Raw genomic sequence first — 19,719 nt, forward strand, 5'->3', positions numbered from 1 at the left:
GAACGTATCGGTGTCTTCAAACGCCCCGAGGAGTTGGGAATCACAGTCGAGTATTTGAATCCGTCCTTTCTTGTAAAGAAACCGAATGGTACTTTTCGACTAGTCACAGCCTTTGCAGATGTTGGTAGATATAGCAAACCTCAACCGTCATTGATGCCTGACGTCGATTCAGGCAAATTGCGCATTGGAAGTATATAATTATTACTGACTTGACTAAATCCTTTTACCAAATTCCACTGTCAAAAGACTCCATGAAGTACTGTGGTGTATCAACTCCGTTCCGTGGCGTAAGAGCTTATGTACGTTCAGCACTGGGAATGCCTGGTTCTGAGACAGCTCTTGAAGAACTCACGTGTAGAGTGTTAGGACACCTAGTTCAAGATGGTACTGTTGCTAAAATCGCAGATGATCTGTATTGTGGCGGAAATACACCAGAGGAGTTGCTCACAAATTTCGAACGTGTATTGGAAGCGCTTCATTCATGCAGCCTCAATTTATCAGCTACTAAGACTATTATCGCACCTAAACAAGCATCAATTCTCGGCTGGTTATGGGGACAGGGGAGTATCCGTGCAAGTCCTCATCGTATTTCAACGCTTTCTACATGCCAACCGCCTAAAACTGTCACTGCTATGCGCTCATTCATAGGCGCATACAAAGTGCTTTCTCGGGTCATTAAAAACACATCAGAAATACTATCTCCTTTAGAAGAAGTCATAGCTGGAGGTGAATCAAATGACTCTATTGTTTGGACTGACGACCTAGTAAGTGCGTTTTCTAATGCTCAAAAGGCCTTATCTTCCAATCGCTCAATAACACTTCCCCGTCCGTCTGATCAACTATGGATTGTAACGGATGTTGTTTCGAAAAGCAGAGGTCTCGGGGCTACTCTTAACATCAATAGGAAGGATAAGCTTCATGTAGCTGGTTTTTTTAGCGCAAAACTCCGTCAGAACCAGAATCGTTGGTTACCATGTGAAATTGGGGCCTTATCAATCGCTGCCTCAATAAAGCACTTCAGTCCCTACATTATCCAATCGTCCACATCTGTTGTGCGTCATATTACTACTGAGGATGTTCTTAATGGAACCGTAAAATGTCCGTTTACAAGTAAATCGGCTTGGTTATCTATTCAATCAGAGTGTGCTGATCTCCGCCGTACTGTTGCGCATCTTCGCCAAGGCACAAGACCTTCGAAGAAGCTTACAAATGTAAAAGATATAAAGCGATACTTAAACATAGCCTCACTCTCTCGAGATGGACTCATTATTGTTAAAAGGAACCTGCCGTATATGCCAAGTCAGGAATGTATTGTGGTTCCCCGACAAGTTCTCGACGGACTTTTGACCTCTATACATATAAAGTTGGGACACCCTTCCGTCAGCCAATTAAAATCCGTCGTACAGAGGTACTTTAATGCTTTGGATATGGACAAATCATTAGACATGGTCACTAAAGGTTGCCATCAGTGTGCATCCCTGGCAAAAGCACAAAAAATGCGGGATGAGCAAAGCTCCGAAGATCCACCGGAAACTGTTGGATTGGCTTTTGCTGCCGATGTAATGAAGCGGGAACGTCAACTCGTTTTAGTAGTTCGAGAATGTGTTACCTCGTTTACATTCACAAAGTTGCTAGAAAGTGAGCGTCATCATGACTTACGGGATGCTATCATACAATTATTGGCAGAGGTTCACCCGCTGGATGGTCCGTACGCTGTGATTAGAACCGATCCAGCTCCAGGTTTCAAAGCATTGGTAGATGACCAGTTGTTAGCACGACACCATATATCAATAGAGTTAGGACGTGCCAAAAATCTCAACAAAAACCCGGTCGCTGAAAAGGCTATACAGGAATTGGAGGGTGAAATTCTTAGAGCAAACTCATCACCTCATCAAATACTAACTCCCATGAATCTCGCGATAGTAACCGCCCGTCTTAACACGCGCATTCGCAAACGAGGCTTATCTTCCAGAGAAATGTGGATGCAAAGAGATCAGTTCTCAAATAGACAAATTCCTGTAGAAGATCAAAAATTAATATCATCTCAACAAATTCAAAGATCGACAAATCATGTACAAAGTGAAAAAGCAAAATGCCCTTCAAATCAAACTCCGGTTACTCCTGATTTAAAAGTAGGCGATATTGTTTATCTTCGAAAAGACCTCAACAAAACAAATGCTCGAGAAAGATACATTGTAGTGACCTTGGAGTTTCCATGGTGTAATATTCGTAAATTTATAGGTAACCAGCTCAGGAACAATTCCTATCGTGTTAAGTGTTCCGATTGCTTCAAAGTAACGACACATTTCAAAGCTTCTACGAAAGAATCCCCGATTGAGTTCGACTCTGACGAAGAGAGCGAAAGGAATAAGCAAGAGTGTGTTGATCTACATCCATTTTACTGGCGAATATTCTGTTTTCTGCTGCATGTGATATTCACATCTTTCATAAACAAAAATGAAACAGTTGATAGTTGTTGCGAATTGAAATGAACATGTGGACTTGTGGGTGTAGAAATGCGTGTGTTTAATAGCCCGTTTACTTAATATTATTATTTAAAGAAGCTGCACCGAGGTAAAAAAGCCTAAAAAAATAAAATTTGAAATTAATTTATAGATCAAGAAAAGCACTTATATTGGAAAAAAATTCACGAGATAATACGAAAAAAATTGATTAGTCCGATTTAAGTACAAAGCTTTACAACGTTTTCCATTTTTAGGTTATTTTGCACAAAACAAAAATGAATATTCAGGAAAAATATGGTGAAGGAATGATCTGAGACAGCTGGTGCATAAATATCGGGAAAATATTTCCAGTTCCGTCATGTCATAAACCCCAGTGGAGTCGTTTATTAACCTGTTTCGATTTGTTTTAAACAAGAAATAATACACTTTTAAACTCAATACAATGTATAATCAATGAAAAATAAACAATTAAATATCATCATATTGTTTTTTGTATGACATCATATTTTTATATTCTAATCATCAATTGATCATAAATCACATGGTTAGGTATTAAACAAGGAAGAAATCACATGATTTATGTATATATCAGGTGTTATCTTCGGTAAAACTGTCGTAATTGTTTATGTTTTATCAGTGACCTAATACTATTTTCGGAAAATCGTTGAAAGATCATTTTTAATGAACTCAAAGGTATAAAAAAGAAGAAGAAATTATTGAAAAGTGATTATTTCTGCACATCCGTAGAAAATGGCAGAGGGTGGTGACAATATTGGGGACGGGGTTGGGGCTGATATAAATGCAGACGATATGGAGAAGGTTAAGAAGGTAAATATTTATATAAATTTAGCTTGTTTCTGAGTTTGTTTCAGCCATTGCTTCTCTTGGTGTCACCAAGTTATTTTTATTATTAACTTGTTAATTTTCTGACACAGTTGTTAGTTTGTGGGTGTAGTATTACATTCAGATCAGTCAACCTTTAATTGGTAAGGTGCTAATTCCTGTAAATCGAAAGTTGATGTATTTATATTTTGATATTCAAACCGAAAGTAGATATTTCAACGGCGACTCTTTAAAGGCCTCAACAAACGGTAGGATTTTGAAGTACAACACCAAGTACAGGCAAATCTTAATGTGTGCAGGCTACTATTTCTTGAATTCGGAAACCTTAAGTCTAGATGTAAGGGATGGGACATGTTCTATTTTGAAAATGTTGTCGTACAGATTTCTACAGGCCTCCCACAATGACAAGTAACAGGTTACCAAATTATCTCCTGATAATGGGTGCAATGAATGAAGTTCCAGAACAATTATGGCTAAAAGGTAAACATAGTAGTAAGATGGGGTAAAAATAAAGTTAAAAAACTCTTCAGGAGACCCAAAGTTGTGGTATGTTCAAATCCCAAGTTGTTTCGAAAATGATTGTCACGGTATTGAACTGTTCTCTAATTAGGGCAGGGGAGGTAGTTTGTAGGAGGCCGAAGAGCTTAGTCAGTAGAGCCGCAGTACGGTATTCCGAGGGTCCCAGGCGTGAGTCTTGGTCAGGCTTCACATTACAGTTTTTTTTTTTAAATGGAGGTGTTTCAATCATTACTCATTGCAAAAAAAGTAAAAAGTATTTGGAGAGTAAAGTATGTACATGATCAATGTAAAGCGATCCAAATTTTTAGGGAAACCTCAGATGATTCCTACAGTGTAGAATTACCGTCTGCATGCAAGTGTCGTATTGCTTTGAAAATTGTACATCTTATCTCTAATTAGTGCTGTACAACTAAATCCTACCGTCTGTTGAGGCCTTAAGACAATCAACGACTCTTTAAGACAATTTTACAGAATCTTTTTATTTAGGTTTATATAATTAAGTTAGTTGTGTTGTAAATGCGGTGTTAAAATGGTTCTGTTTATAATTACATTGATCCATTGGACCATAAAAGGTCGGTCTATATAACAAAATTAAAACTATTGCAGTCTTGGAGGGAGACACAGGCAAAATTTTCATTTCTTAGTTTTGAAATTTTCATTCATTATTCTGTAAATGTCCTTAAAATGAATACACTAAACAGTCAAAGGAACAAAACTTTTCTCCATATAAAGAATAAAATGGTGTTTTCCTAACTTGACCCGCGTGGGTCAGGTTAGAGGGCTAAAATTTCACAATAGTTGTCACTCTGTACTCTGGAAACGTTAAAAAACATGTCAAATCAATTACTTAGACTTGTTTCAATCATACAATATCCACAATATTTGTTATTGTAACTTCCAGGGTTTGTTCAAATCGCATGACTTGTTTTTAAACTATTCGGTGATTCTGTTCCTGTCAAAATTTCGTTCAACATATATAGATATATTTAAACTTCAAACCCAAAATATATAGAATTTATACAGAAATTCATGTTGGGACTTTAAGAAATGTCATTTTAGGGTGATTTGAGTACAGAAAATCATTTTTATATTTTTGCCATTATTTTGCCTGAGTATCCCTTTAAATGACTTTGGTAATTTTTTACTCCCGGCCACCCACCAAACCCCGATAGTATCTAACGGTTTACATAGCAACTGTTTTATTGTTCCATTACTCTTTTTAGCATGTTTAATAACGTATGCTATAAGTTATGCATATAAAGCTATATTCGGCGAGTCTGGCGGAATTTTACTACCAATCGCACTCACTCGACCATTTCCGTCAAAATTCGGACATAATAGTAAAGATAAGGTAGTTCGGTCTATCTAAAACATGTTGTCTAGATCTAAAAGGGCAAAACGTATCGGTGTAAAAGCTTTTGCATTGCAATGCAATGTCATAATACATCTACTTACATTTATTACTACAACATTTATTTGACACAAGTAAAGTTGTGAGGACAAATTTATCTAAGATGTTTTATACTAACAGGTACGCAGGCTACGTGAATTATGGCATGGGCGTTTCACAAACAAGAATATCGCAACATTACTAAGGCACCATGACTGGGATGTGGAGGCCACGAACTTATTTATCTTGGACGGTAAGTTTACAGCTATTCTATATTTTATGCACTGGTATATTCTACAAATGAATCTGTTTTATGTTGTTGTTTTTTTATGAAAAGGTGCGAAACAAGAATCTTTTGACGAAAGTTGAAATAACTAGACAAAAACAAAAGATAACCAACTACCTTTTAAAATGATGAAATAACTAGACAAAAGATAACCAATAACTCGTACACCTTTAAAAACAGGATATATACGTTTAAACTTCATGCTAATTATATATCTAATTAGCACATAATCTATTTGTAGCTTTACCTGGTGAACTTAGAGACGTGCTTGGCGGAGAAGACGTAAGTTATCATAGATTATCAAGGCAAACCACTGTAAAACACTGTATTGTAATTCTCTAAAGAATAGCTATAAACTGTTTTTATTGTATTTTTATCTTTGTTTTTAAAGTATATGTATGATGAGACTGTAATAACAAAAGTAAAGTCTAACTTCCAAAAGATAACTCATAAATACCCTGTAAATACAAACAATCCTACTACAATTGAAACTGAGCGATTGTTAAAAGCAATATTACTTTCTTACGAGATGTTAGACAGTCAACAACATCCCTAGACTGTTAACAGAGAGGCTTAGTTATAATTTTCAAAGTTTATTAGCATTTGAAAAAATATTTGTCGACTTTGAATGTTTTATATATAGGTCATATACCGACTTTTAAGGCAACATAATATGTACTAGACTGAATGCATTTATGAGTGTTAAAGACATTTTGCATAAGTCAATTGAAACTATAGGTTTCCACACACTTGCGGAAAAGCGAGAACTTTAAAATTTCCAAAACATCCGGAAAAGTCATCACCTTAGAAGCACAGTGAGATTATAAAATTCACTCATAGAATTGCACATATCTCCTGCTATTTTTGGCAACCAAAAAAACTTTTCAAAGCGGCCCGACAAAAGAGGGGACAGAAAGGAGGTAAAACACCCCCGCCCCGCTATCCCGGTCGTCGGATACCCAGGTTGATACACATGTTATCACTGATAAATGTTAATGGTTTGCCCGTATGTACCCGACGATGCGCTATCCATAGTACTGTGTCAGGGTGGGGGAGTGGTTACAATTTACTGATACGTTATGATATATTCAAATAATTATCAAATAATGTAGGATAAGTTTACATTCAAATCAACTCATACAAAATTACTTATTCGATCATAGCTAGCACACTCATTAGGGAGACTTGTTGCTCTACGAGGCTAGAATTAAAGCTCAATTATGGGAAGTTGTTCAGAGATATTGCTCTATTAAGGACCACTTTGCAGAGGTTACAGTGTATATCAATATATGTTAATATTGTATAAAACTTTACTGTGTTTCAGTGGCACCTTGTTGAAAATGTTCGTCGAAATGACGTTCTTCGAGATTTAGCGAGACTTAATCGTATAGGTCATGAAGTAAGGCAGTATGGCTGCCAACCTGATGACAATATGTGGTGGAGACGTGTACCGTCTAGAAAACCAGTAAGGAACCTATATTTTTGTATTCGTATAATTTTAAAGTATTTCCATTTACTTGCTTTTTTTCTCTTCATATTTTCAATTTTTTGTTATTATTAGTTTTGTGCCTTGCTTTTTCTTGCAAGCGTAAGCAAGTGCAATAGTGTGTAATATATATATATATGATCAGTAAAAATGTATATCAAATTTCACGAGATTAGAGTTTCCATTAGTTTTACTTTTGATTCCATTTAAGGTTTCACAGTGTAAACGATGTAGACAAAAATATGAGCCGATACCAAGAGACCAGGAATGGGGTTGGGCTAGGTTTGAATGCATATGCGGACATAAATTCAAGTATGTGATACGAAATGTTAACGCGTTATTTCTTTTAATAACCTATTTAATTGTTGTGTTATTCGTTTTCTTTATTAATAAGTAAACTCACATTGGTTTCCCCCTTGTTAAATTTTAATTAGAAATAAGTATTCTGGTTCAAAGCCTGATTTTACACAGTTTTGTTTATTCCACTAAAACATTTTGTATTACGATGACAATGTATCTGCAGTTCTATTTACAAAACCGATTTCCTTTTAAATGATGTAAAATTTGTTAAAAATCAAAATGAAAGAAGTACTCTCTTACAGAAAACATGAATGTATATTTATGTAAGAGTTGCTTTTTGAATAATTGTAGCGCATTTGGAATGATGGATAAAAGTCTATTGGGGGCCCGATACGCTGGGAAAAGTCAAAGTTTATGTTACACCTGCATGTCCCAACTATGTGAGCCAATTCAGATTCTTCCGCCGGCGAGACGTCGTCGAGACGGAGATGGTGACATGGGAGATGGACGTAATGGCAGACGTAGACCTCGCAGATACACTCATAGATGTACTGCACAAAACTGTTTTAACAGATACGTCCCCGATCCAAGAAGTATGATCACAAAGTTACACTATCTCAATCATTTGATTTCATGTACATTACTTATAAAAAGAATAAAGCAATAAAGCAAAGGCACTGTTAACAAGTTTTGAAAACGATTACAAAAGATCGATTTCATCTCATTGCACATGTCTTGTCACCGAATTCAATTAATTAACTGTTATACGACAGATTGGAGTGAGTATAAAAACACAAAGAAAAATAAAAAGAGTATATCTTTAAAGAATGTTCAACTATTATTAATACAGTAAACATATTGTTATAATGGAAAGTTTAATGACACTACTAAACAATCGTACATATTTTTGTTATTTACCTACAGGTAATGAACCGCTCGTGCAGATCTGCGTCCATCCCAATTCTTTGGAGAACAAAGTGCACGGGTTTGGCAGTAATCGTCACGTCAGTACAGGATCTACAGTGAGAACATTTCTGTCACAAGATGACCTTGAATCCTCGTACGAGCCAAGTCTTGCTGATATAGACGAGATAGATGAAGAAAACAGGGATAATGACTGAACCTGTTATATGTCTTTTTAATGTTACAATTTTACAGTTAAAGTATGAAATTCAGGTGCCTGCACCAAATATAAATAATCTTTGTCCCGTCTGCTTTCTGTTTGTAAGATATCAACCTTTACCACCAATGTCTCGTCTAACGGTAAAACCCTAATATTTGTTTGTAGTATTGAATTATTATTATGATTTTAATCAAAAAATGAACATGAAACCTTCAATATTTAATTTTCAGAATGCAGGAAACATCGCCATACAATATCTTATAAATGTAAATTTGTTTTATTTTATAATACAAAAATACCACTTGCCAATGGGTACGATACTTTACAGAAACAAATGTGACGTCGGTCTTTAAATGGCATTGACCGACAATGTCTAATGTTTAAAAGTTTGGATATTTGCATCAATATTTTGTTTTATATCCTAGTAAAATGATTTTTCTGTTCACTTTTTTGAAGGATGCTAGGCATTTGTGTTTTATGAACAAATCGTCTCTCTGCCGTTGTTTTGGTAAACATAACACGTATCTAATATATACATGTATATTGAAATCCACTATTCTTACTGATAACTGCTACATTGTCTATGTACAATGTATTATTTATTAGGTAGTGCCTATTAGGAAGCTCCTTTCTGCAAAATCGTTTTAAATATTTACTGTACACATATTTTAAATCAAGTTGTCAGCAATACCAATTTGTTTGTCTCGTCACTTTCAATTACTTACTCAAACTTCAAATTTGATAGAGGTGGGGGTCATATACTTTCAAGTTTGATAGGGGTGGGGTCATAATGGTTTAACAAGGAACGACTAGCATTAACATGTAGCAATATCATTCGCTGAAGATAATCATTACTGCTTTATAGAATTCATTATAATTTATTGAGACTTGTATATTCTATCTATTTTTCTAGATCTTTATATAAATCTATGCATAATTATGTGAATCTGTGCTCAAATGTTTACTTGATTGTTTTTTTTTTTGTTATCTATAGAATGAATTATAATATTATTTGTGATTAGAGTTTTTTTTTATATTTTTGTTAACTGCTATGAATGATAGATTGTTCTGTGTGTTCTGCACATGTATATGTAACACATCAAATACAAGTATAATTATGTGTGTCATATTTATTAGCATGAATGTTTATAGTTATTATTCAGGTTAGGTAATCTCTGGTCAATATGAAATCCAATAATACATATCAAGATTTTATTTACGTTCATTTCATGTCTTGTCTTCGGACACATTTTCTCCTGTGAAATTATTAACATTCCATTCTGAGAGAATGCTGTAGCTATAAAATGTATGTGTCTGCGTGAGCTTTTTGTGTGTTAAATTGCTTAATTACACGACAACGGTAATAAACTTACCAAATGTTTATGAATAAAATTCATTCAAACAGTTGCTTTTCGCTTTTTATTATTTGTTCCTTATAGAAACTTGTCAAAGAAACATTGTCTACAGTCTGTTATAGATGTATTTGACAGAACAAGAAACAACGGGGACATGTGTGCAAGTTCTGTTTTGCACTTGCAAAGATGTGGTTTTTTGTAAAGATGTATGGAATTCCTGTATTTCTTCTTGCAAATATTAAATATGTTGAAAATAAGCGATAAGAAAGTGGTAAATAAGTTTGATAAGAATATTTTTCGAAATCCAAATTCCGAGGTCGCATGGCCTGTGAGGATATACAGGGCATTATATGGCAAGAAAGTGTGCAAAAATACTCATATACAAACAAAATTAAAACAACAACAGAGAAGGTTTGCGATCAGTTGTATGTTGAGGTATCTTGTTATTATTAATAAAGCTGTAAAGTATATTTTATTTCAATTTTGTCTTCAAAATAACATTTACAAATAAAAAATCTTATCATTTTAGGCTTAAAGTTTTTATTTAAAATAAATATTGAAAAGTTTAAATTAAATCCAATCATTATTAGATAATGTTACTTGAACAAGACAATAAAATGTGAACAGTGTAACCCATAATTTACGCCATTAATCTGCATCATAGAAGTCAAAATTACACAAGTATATTTAAAGAGGACATCAGCAATGTTTTTTTTATAATAGATACAAAACTTATATGACACGGCAATGGAAGATGTCTGTAACAAAACTATCTGAAATATGTACCTCTGGTATATAGTGTGGTTCATCGAGTAGGCTATTATGTATGCTATAATAATTATAATATTGCTGAAACCAAATAAAAATCTAAAATTTTACGGAAGTATATATAGAGAAAAGAGTTGAGTAGGGAAGATTTTGTTATGTTGAAATGATAGCCGCGTTGATGGCATCAGTAAATATATATTTAAATATAGAACGAAAACAGACCGCTTTGCTTCATGTCATGTAATGCCCCTAAAAACTACAATTGTGAACAGCTAGAACTAGGTAAGACCTGTATTTTCAATATAAAATGTTCAACATTTATGCACAATAACTGCATACACATTTAACCATTATACAGAATTCATGTTGATCAGTCCTACATAATGCTTAATGTTTGTATATATATTGAAACAATAACAGAATAATTAAATACAATTTATTTAAAAAACATTCATTAAGGATAATCAGTCGTGTATTTATAATTAATCATTTATTAACCTATATATTTATAATTAATGAAACTTGCCTATAATTTGAAGTAATGCAATACGCTAATTCTCAATAAAACACAGCATTTGATGTTCCACTGGGTAGCTCTTATACGAAGGTTTTTCTTGAGGTCAAAATGTCGTTATAAAGGTGGCTGCCACTTTGCCTTAGAGGGACACTCTCAGTTGTATATTTCTATCTGTTATTTTTCTTTTACAAGTACCATTAATGCCCTAAAATGTAACATACGTAATTATATGTAATTTTCAACTTTGAAATTTTGTTTCAGAAAAATAAGTTCCAGAATAAACGAAACATGTGCAATTAGTCATTGCTGTGTGTATATGGACTTTGATTATTGGTAAAATTTATATTTGACTGTTAAAATCTCATTAATAATGAATGATCAAATGTCGCCAAATGCATATAAATAAATAGTGACAACCCTAAAACAATAAGAAGTGAAACCGAAATTACATAATTGAATCGATGCATGCTTAATAATACAGCATATACAATGTATATAATTATAAGTAAAAATAAGCTTGCCGCCTCTCAAATATCATTCTATTTTCGGAAATTTTCATTTTTATATTAACCACAAATTATGGTCTTGCGTCATTTTTTAACCCACTTTCAATGTAAAAATGAAATATACGTTACAGAAACATACGTTATCAACTTTTTAAAGTAAGTTTATCAAAAGGGAAATTGAAGTCAGAAAGCACGTATAACAGCAACATTAACTTCTATTTGACATTAGTAAGTAAATTTTGTTAACTTTGGTCGAGTTTTAACTTGTTTAAGTAACCACAATGAAACAAACGTTACTTTTATCAAAAAGACTTTATATTGCTTACACATGCATATATAAAAACATAAAATCGCATTTTTATGACAATAGAATGATGTACATTTGATTCCTAAATAAAAAAAGTCGATTTTACATGTAAGTTTCAATTCCGTGATAAAGTTCATAAATAAGCGTGTTTGAAACATACGTTACTCCAACTTACAATTCAATAATTTTTGAAAATTAAAGATAAAGTTGGGATTAGCATGCCAGTTAGTAACGGTTACTTTGTATTAGATGTAAGAAGATACAATATTGTTTTTACAAAGGAAAGATATGTTAATAATATGTTGATGTACCAGCAGAAATGTTAAAAATATATTACAAGATATTGATGTTCTCAGCAACAACTAATTCGTTTCTGCAAAGAGCTTACTGGCCGTATTTCATTCTATATATAATAATGTTAGAATTATATCCATAAATATAAATTATTTTACAAAAAATAAAATTGTTTTCTCAGCCTTTACTTGCATTTGAATAAAATGAAACATACGCGACATCCTATATGGGGATAAATATAACAACAACAACAACAATACATTTTATTGATTTGACCAGTTACAGATCATCATCATACAAATTCCATTGACATACATGTATACGTGAAAGTAGAAGTGTAAAATAAAAAAATATATATATAAAAAGAAAAAGAAATATTGATTATTATCGCTCCACGAGTGTTAAATGGAGGTTGAACATTGTATATATAAATTCCTGCCATCGTACAGTACATACAGAATTGCAATAATATCATATATTTAATTAAGTTTGCTTTTTAGTTAAGTTGTATAGTTAAAGAGTTTACAATAGATTGTTATAATTCTGCAAGAATATATTGAAATACAAAAACGAAAATATATTTAACAAAAACTTAGTAAAATATACTGCATTGTATCACCAATTAACTAGAGTCTTGCGCAATGCAAAAGCTTCATATATAAATTTACCAAGATTTAGCAGTGTATGCCTATTAGAAGATTGCATCAATTTAACAAACTTATGAACACTTGGTCTATTATAAAAATATGGTTTAATGAAACGTTTTCTAAAGTGTAAATAAATCGGACATATTAACACAAAATGGTATTCGTCCTCTACATCATTTTTATCACATAATAGACATAAACGCTGGTTTCTATCCACACGATTTCTGCCATGCCTACCAACTTCAATATTCAGCTGATGAGACGAAAGGCGTAATCGAGATAGAACAGTTCTAAACTTACTAGGAAGAATATCCAAATACATTTCAAAATCGACTGATCTTTTAAACTCTTTATATAAAAACAAAGAGCCGCTCAATGCAATTTGGTTACACCAAGATTGTTTAAAAATATCAAGCACCCTTTCTTTAAACAATAGATGAAATGTTTTAAGATTTACACAATCTGGATTGTGAAACACATGTGAAAACCCATGACTGTCTAGTAACTTTTTAACATTTACAAGCCAATTAGTTTTACATTTATTTAGTTGATTCACCATGTCTGCATAAATGTAATTTGAAATAATGTTTTTACTTTGCACAAGATTGCACCAAAACTTAATAATACGACAATACCGATTGACAAAAAGTGGATAGCGTCCTAGTTCGCTATAAATAGCTAGTTTACTAGTGGATGTCTTCACATTTAAGACACGCCTACAAATATTGAGATGGACTTTCTCAATATTATAAAAAGTACCATAGCCCCAAACTTCGCAAGCATAGTTAAGGATCGATCCTACAAAAGCGTCAAACAGTTGACATTGAATTGAAGGCGCGATAGTAAATTCTTTAAATTAATCAGCAGTACATTTAAAGCCTTTAAGCCTTTACCAATTAGTGTATCTTGGTTTACTTTAAAAGAGCCGTTGTAAGAAAACACAGTGCCAAGGTAATTAAAATTATCGACAACTTCAAGAGAGGAGTTCGCGTAATGCCAGTGCTCGTCAGGTCTTATATTACCTCGCTTACGGAAAACCACAACCTTAGTTTTTTCAGTATTGACAATAAGACCCCAGCGATCACAATATAATTTTAACAAGTCAAGCTTGCATTGAAGATCAACGGGAGTATTACCAAAAAGCACCAATATAGAACTGTTTAGCAATAAATTTTTCAAATATTAAGAAAGTGGAAAGTTGAATGTTTTGAAAAGAAATTGCTAATACAACATTTGTGTATGCATTCGACCTCTCATATATTATATATGATATATATCCTTTGAATGAAGACATAAAATAATCATTTCCAAAATTGACTATTTTTGCTTTCTACGAATATTTAACTTTGAAGAAATTAACTGAAAATTAGCAAGGTACCCAACTTCCTTGAATTTTCTTGGGTTAGAAAGTCCCTCTAGATAGAGAATTTACAGATTTTGATATATTTTACAGACATTTGTTATTAATATGCAGCCAGTATGTTACATTATTAGATCTGAAATCTACGTTACCGAAGAAATACAGTGTCATTACCGAAATAAATGCCATCCAGTTATATTATAGTTTCTTGTTCAAAATATTTCTGGCAAACTTGCAAAATACCCTAAACTTTTACTTCAGCGATAGAAAATGACACAATGACAACATCAAATTTTTAATATTTTTCAACCTCAAATGCTTTATTTTATTGAGAATGGGCGAATATCGTGCACTTACAACTGCAGATATGAAATATGTACGTTATTATGATGGGTGTTGAACAAGTATCTGTTCTGTTCTGTTCTGTTCTATAAAACGATTTGAAAGGTGGAATCATTAGCTCCTTAATATAGATATTTCATACAATAATTACACTGTCAATTCAACACTTATTTTATTTTCAAGTATTTTTTTTATTTTGCCTTGTCCTAGATAACTGCATTATTGATTTCCCACTATAGCAATCCATTGTCAACCACAAATCAATCTATAGATTTATGAAATGAAATAAAAAAAAAATGCAATGCAAATATTTTTATCTTTGCGTATAACCGGTGAATTCATGTACATTTGTATATTTGAATCAATTCAGCTCAAAATAGTTTTCAATTTTTTATTTGTAAGCCATTTCAATGAATGTAATAGCTTTATGTTAAATGCTGTAATTCAAAATTGCTTATTCAAAACAGATTAGTTGAATAATAATACATATATAAATAGAAAATGGCAGAGGCTGGTGACAATATTGGAGACGGGGCTGGGGCTGATATAAATACAGACGATATGGAGAAGATAATGAAGGTAACTTTTGATTTAAAAAAATAACATTGAATCGTTGTTTATTTTGATGTTAACAAGTACTTTTAGTAGTCGTTTTTGTAAAGTGAACGTTTAAATAAACATTAAGATTATTCATCCATATTACACGGAAGGTGTTTTATGTCAGAAATGGGCTAAATCGAAAGCTGGTGAGTAGGTAGCTTATGTTAATACAATGGCACAGATTAAACCTTTAATACTGCATTACTGAATTCAAATCAAATTTTCGACATTAAATAATATCTAAAGGCATGTTTGGTGATATGGTGACATGTCCGGTGTCCGTACTTCTGATTAGGCGGATTGCCCCATCATTAAGCATAGAATAGAACGATATCACGTGGAGACAAAGTAAAATAAATATGTATATCACTTTGTCCCTTAAAAATGACTTTTTTACGTTATTTGCGACATTTCAAGCGAGACTGGATAAACAAATATTTTGATTTACGAGATCATTATTATATAAATTAATATTTGAATTCATTTTTTTCACCATAAATAGTGTATGTGAATTTGTCTTCTTCGCCAATTTTCATATATTCCATGTGTTGACACGGTGCTTCCAGCTTCGTCGATGATAATTTGCAATGTTAAGTTTCACGGTGCGTAATCGTTCCGGGCTTATTTGGAATATTTCCCCGTTCCTGAACTGATTCGGATTTTTTTCACCGGATTAATTCAGATAAATTGGATTTTGAGCTTGACAAGGGAAGAAAATATATAAAACAAACATATTTACCACTGTTAGTCTTTGAATATGCTAATTGCACGGAACATTGCAATGTTTAAGGAATTCATATACAACTTTATAAGGTTTGTTAAAGGTCTTTTATCAGTTTGAATCGAAAAACAAATTTCACATGTCAGTGAAGTAGTCGTTAACACTAGGATAAAATTGCCAAAAAAGTCATTATCATCCTTATTTTTTCAGGTATTTCATGATTATATTATAGAAAAAATCATTCCGCAATAATTTAGTGGTTTTTAGTAAAATGATTTGCCCGGGAAATGAATTTTTAGGACATAAGCCTGCAATCAGCGCTTTGCCTTGTTTTCCTTAATACGAATCAATCCAGTGCCCTAAAAAAATTATGAGGTTGTCATAAAAGTACGTCCTACAAATTCATTACTGGACAAAACATTTTACTAAAACCGCTAAATTATCGACGAAAGATTTTTTTCTATAATATGATCCTGAAATCTTTTAAAAAAAGATAATAATGACTTTTTGGCAATTTCATGCTAATGTGTACTACTACTTCACTGACATGTGAAATTTGTTTTTCGATTCCAACTGATAAAAGACCGTTAACAAACCTTATAAAGTTGTATATGAATTCCTTAAACATTGCAATGTTCCGTGCAAGTAGAATATTCAAAGACTAACAGTTGTAAATATGTTTATTTTATATATTTTCTTACCTTGTCAAGCTTAAAATCCAATTTATCTGAATCAATCCGGTGAAAAAAATCCAAATCAGTTCAGGAACGGGGAAATATTCCAAATCAGCCCGGAACGATTACGCACCGTGCGTTTAGGACACGTAAATGTGTGTTGGGATTATTTACCCTCGCCGCCGTTGTAAAACCATATGGACGAACAAGTACACATATAATTTCTAATTGCCGGATATGTATATGCACGAGTTAGTGTTGGGTGTTTTACATTACAGGTACGCAGGCTACGTGAATTATGGCATGGGCGTTTCACAAACAGGAATATCGCAACATTGCTAAGGCACCATGACTGGGATGTGGAAGCCACGAACTTATTTATCTTGGATGGTAAAATACAACATTGCCATATTTTAAGCGTTGCACGCATCTAATACTGAATGTATCTATTTGCTATATTTAAAGTTGAGAATAATATTATGCTTGTAAGTGTAAAAATTTCCAAGGAGACGATAAACAAAATCGTATCATTCACTCTTTAAAACAGGGTAGATCTGTATAGTTTACATTATGTTTAATCTCCTGATTATATTAGAGATGTTCATTATCTTTATTCCAGCTTTACCTGGGGAGCTTAGAGACGTTCTTGGGGGTGAAGACGTAAGTATTCTGTCAACATGAATAGTTTTGTAAAACCGCCACTTAAAATACCTACTTACAAATACAAGAACGCACTTTAAATTTTATATTCGGTCCAATAGTTGTGTCCGTCCGGTTAGCGTTGTACTATGAATCGGGCGACCCATGTTGGATAATGCAGGAGACTTTCGTTCTGATTGATCATCGAATTCTACCGCAATGATTTCGTGCGAAAGTGAAAGCCACTATTACTAGTAAACTGCTCGACTGCCTGCGTAGAAACGATGCTGTGTGTGCTTAGCGCCGTGATTAAGGTGGTAAACTATCAACACCACCTGCTGTTGAACATGAAGAAACATGAAACTATGAAAATAATTTCATTTCATCCTTCTAACTTGAACAGATAGGCTTAATTCTAATTTCTAAGTTGTACATACAGTTGATTAACTTGAGTCTTTATTAAAAGATGTACGTAGGAAATGTCTATGCGCAAATCAATAGATATATCAATATATACATATATGTAAATCATGTGTAACAGTTTTCTTTGTTTCAGTGGCACCTTGTTGAAAACGTTCGCCGAAATAACGTTCTTCGAGATTTAGCGAGACTTAATCGTATAGGTCATGAAGTAAGGCAGTATGGCTGCCGACCTGATGACAATATGTGGTGGAGACGTGTACCGTCTAGAAAACCAGTAAGGAACCGATCTTTGTGTCTATGTTCTTTATTCCTTCTATTGTTTTGTTTATATGTCAGTGTAAATGTGAGAGAGAAAGGTTAATTGTGTAAAAGAAAGGATACTACAGTAAACTGTATTCACATCAGTAAAAATGCGTATCAAATGTATCAAATTTTGCATAGCAAACATTGTTTAGTTTAAACATATTTTATTGCATTAAATGCATGTTTACAAACATATCATACAAATAATGAGCAAACATTGTTCTAAAGATAATGTAGTCTTTAATTTAATTTAAGGTTTCACAATGTAAACGATGTAAACACAAATATGAACCGATACCAAGAGAGCAGGAATGGGGTTGGGCTAGGTTTGAATGCATATGCGCAATTAAATTCAAGTAAATACTTGTTTTAAATTGATCTTTTTCAGGAGTCTTGATAAATATTTTGCCGTTTATGTCGTATTTTAAATTTTTCTAAATGACTGATTTTGGGACAGATATATTCAATACAAACTTATTGTTTTATACATCTTATACATACATTTCTTGAACATCTATCGATACTTTAATTTATTTAAATATAATAAATTTGAAGCCATTTTGTATTAACAGATAGTATCTTTTCAGAAGAAAGGTATTACTAGTAAAAGATACAAAGATTTAAGTATTGAAATCGCATACTTAGCCATTATAGAATGCATGTCTGTACTTTCCTTTTTGTATCTGTACAGCGCTTTTGCAATGATGGATAAAGGTCTACTGGGTCCCCAATACATTGGTAAAAGTCAAAGTTTATGTTACACCTGTATGTCTCATCTGTGTGAGCCAATTCAGATTCTCCCACCAATGAGACGACGTCGGAACATAGATGGTGACGAAGAAGATGGGCGTAACGTTGGCAACGGATATGGGCGTAACGGTGGTACTGGAGATGGGCGTAACGGTGGTACTAGAGATGGGGGTAACGTTGGCAACGGATATGGGCGTAACGGTGGTACTGGAGATGGGCGTAACGGTGTCAACGTATATGGGCGTAACGGTGGTACTGGAGATGGGCGTAACGTTGGCAACGGATATGGGCGTAACGGTGGTACTAGAGATGGGCGTAACGGTGGCACTGCAAATGGGCGTAACAATGGCAGGGGAAATAGGCGTAACTGGTATGACAGACGCAGGCCTCGCAAACATACCCATAGATGTACTGCCCCAAACTGTTACAGACGATACACCCCCGATCCAAGAAGTATGATCCAATAATTTAACTTTATTTGACTTATAATGACGATACACTTTTAAAAACGTTTTGGTTACTTAACCATTCATAAGTGAATAAACACAATAGTATGACTTTGTAAGCAGTACAAGAATGTCACAGTGTCACGTGATGATAATAGTAAGCAACTATATTTACAAGTAATTAGTGCAGTAAACATTAATTTTACGGTATTTCCTTATGATCTTGCCAATCAGTTATGCTTTTCTTTGAAGGTCATGAACCGCTCGTGCAGATCTGCGTCCATCCCAACTCTTTAAAGAACAAAGTGCATGGGTTTGGCAGTGATCGTCATATAAGTACAGGATCTACGGTGGGAACATGCCTGTCACAAGATGACATCGACGCCTCGTATGAGCCATGTCTTGCTGATATAGAGGAGGCAGACGAGATAGGTGACGACCAAGATAATGCTTAAAGTGTAATACTAGTATGTCTGTTTAAAGTTACTCGTTTACATTTCAAATATAAAACTCGTGTCCCTGTATCTAAAATATTTCCCAAAACTTTTATGCACAGTTTTGTTTTTATTCTTTAACACAACTCATCACTGGCCAATGTCTTCAATATTCACAGATATAAATAAAATTAATGCGACCTCTGTTCATCTACAGGTAG

The 19,719-nt window shown here is 33.4% G+C and overlaps 2 protein-coding genes across 5 annotated transcripts; both read left to right on the plus strand.

Annotated features, from left to right (window-relative positions):
* Nucleotides 1-251: 251 nt before the first annotated feature.
* On the plus strand, nucleotides 252-2,492 carry LOC132717222 (uncharacterized). The gene has a single exon (XM_060700651.1). It carries the CDS (start codon nucleotides 252-254, stop codon nucleotides 2,490-2,492), a length of 2,241 nt encoding a protein of 746 aa, XP_060556634.1.
* A 466-nt stretch (nucleotides 2,493-2,958) lies between these two features.
* On the plus strand, nucleotides 2,959-19,627 carry LOC132717226 (shiftless antiviral inhibitor of ribosomal frameshifting protein homolog). Of its 4 annotated transcripts, none has more exons than XM_060700657.1 (7): nucleotides 2,959-3,293; nucleotides 16,782-16,893; nucleotides 17,123-17,163; nucleotides 17,699-17,839; nucleotides 18,124-18,224; nucleotides 18,560-19,071; nucleotides 19,317-19,627. In XM_060700657.1, the coding sequence occupies exons 1-7, from the start codon at nucleotides 3,216-3,218 to the stop codon at nucleotides 19,517-19,519; spliced, it is 1,188 nt and encodes a 395-aa protein (XP_060556640.1). In that variant the 5' UTR covers nucleotides 2,959-3,215; the 3' UTR covers nucleotides 19,520-19,627. The 4 variants fall into 4 exon arrangements, with proteins under 4 accessions (XP_060556640.1, XP_060556638.1, XP_060556641.1 ...); XM_060700655.1 differs by lacking the exons at nucleotides 16,782-16,893; nucleotides 17,123-17,163 and adding exons at nucleotides 5,359-5,470; nucleotides 5,745-5,785 and having other exon boundaries at nucleotides 3,002-3,293; XM_060700658.1 differs by lacking the exons at nucleotides 16,782-16,893; nucleotides 17,123-17,163; nucleotides 17,699-17,839; ... (1 more) ...; nucleotides 18,560-19,071; nucleotides 19,317-19,627 and adding exons at nucleotides 5,359-5,470; nucleotides 5,745-5,785; nucleotides 6,828-6,968; ... (1 more) ...; nucleotides 7,641-7,882; nucleotides 8,214-9,814 and having other exon boundaries at nucleotides 3,072-3,293.
* Nucleotides 19,628-19,719: the final 92 nt, after the last annotated feature.

The sequence above is a fragment of the Ruditapes philippinarum genome, unplaced genomic scaffold (assembly GCF_026571515.1).
Source record: "Ruditapes philippinarum isolate M1 unplaced genomic scaffold, ASM2657151v2 ctg3311_1_1_1_1, whole genome shotgun sequence".
Lineage (NCBI taxonomy): Eukaryota > Metazoa > Mollusca > Bivalvia > Venerida > Veneridae > Ruditapes > Ruditapes philippinarum.

Coding starts and splice junctions, on each gene's coding strand:
- LOC132717226 (XM_060700657.1), top strand. CDS start 3,216: ATGGCAGAGGGTGGTGACAATATTGGGGACGGGGTTGGGGCTGATATA. Junction 3,294..16,781: donor ATATGGAGAAGGTTAAGAAG/GTAAATATTTAT, acceptor TTTACATTACAG/GTACGCAGGCTACGTGAATT. Junction 16,894..17,122: donor GAACTTATTTATCTTGGATG/GTAAAATACAAC, acceptor TCTTTATTCCAG/CTTTACCTGGGGAGCTTAGA.
- LOC132717222 (XM_060700651.1), top strand. CDS start 252: ATGAAGTACTGTGGTGTATCAACTCCGTTCCGTGGCGTAAGAGCTTAT.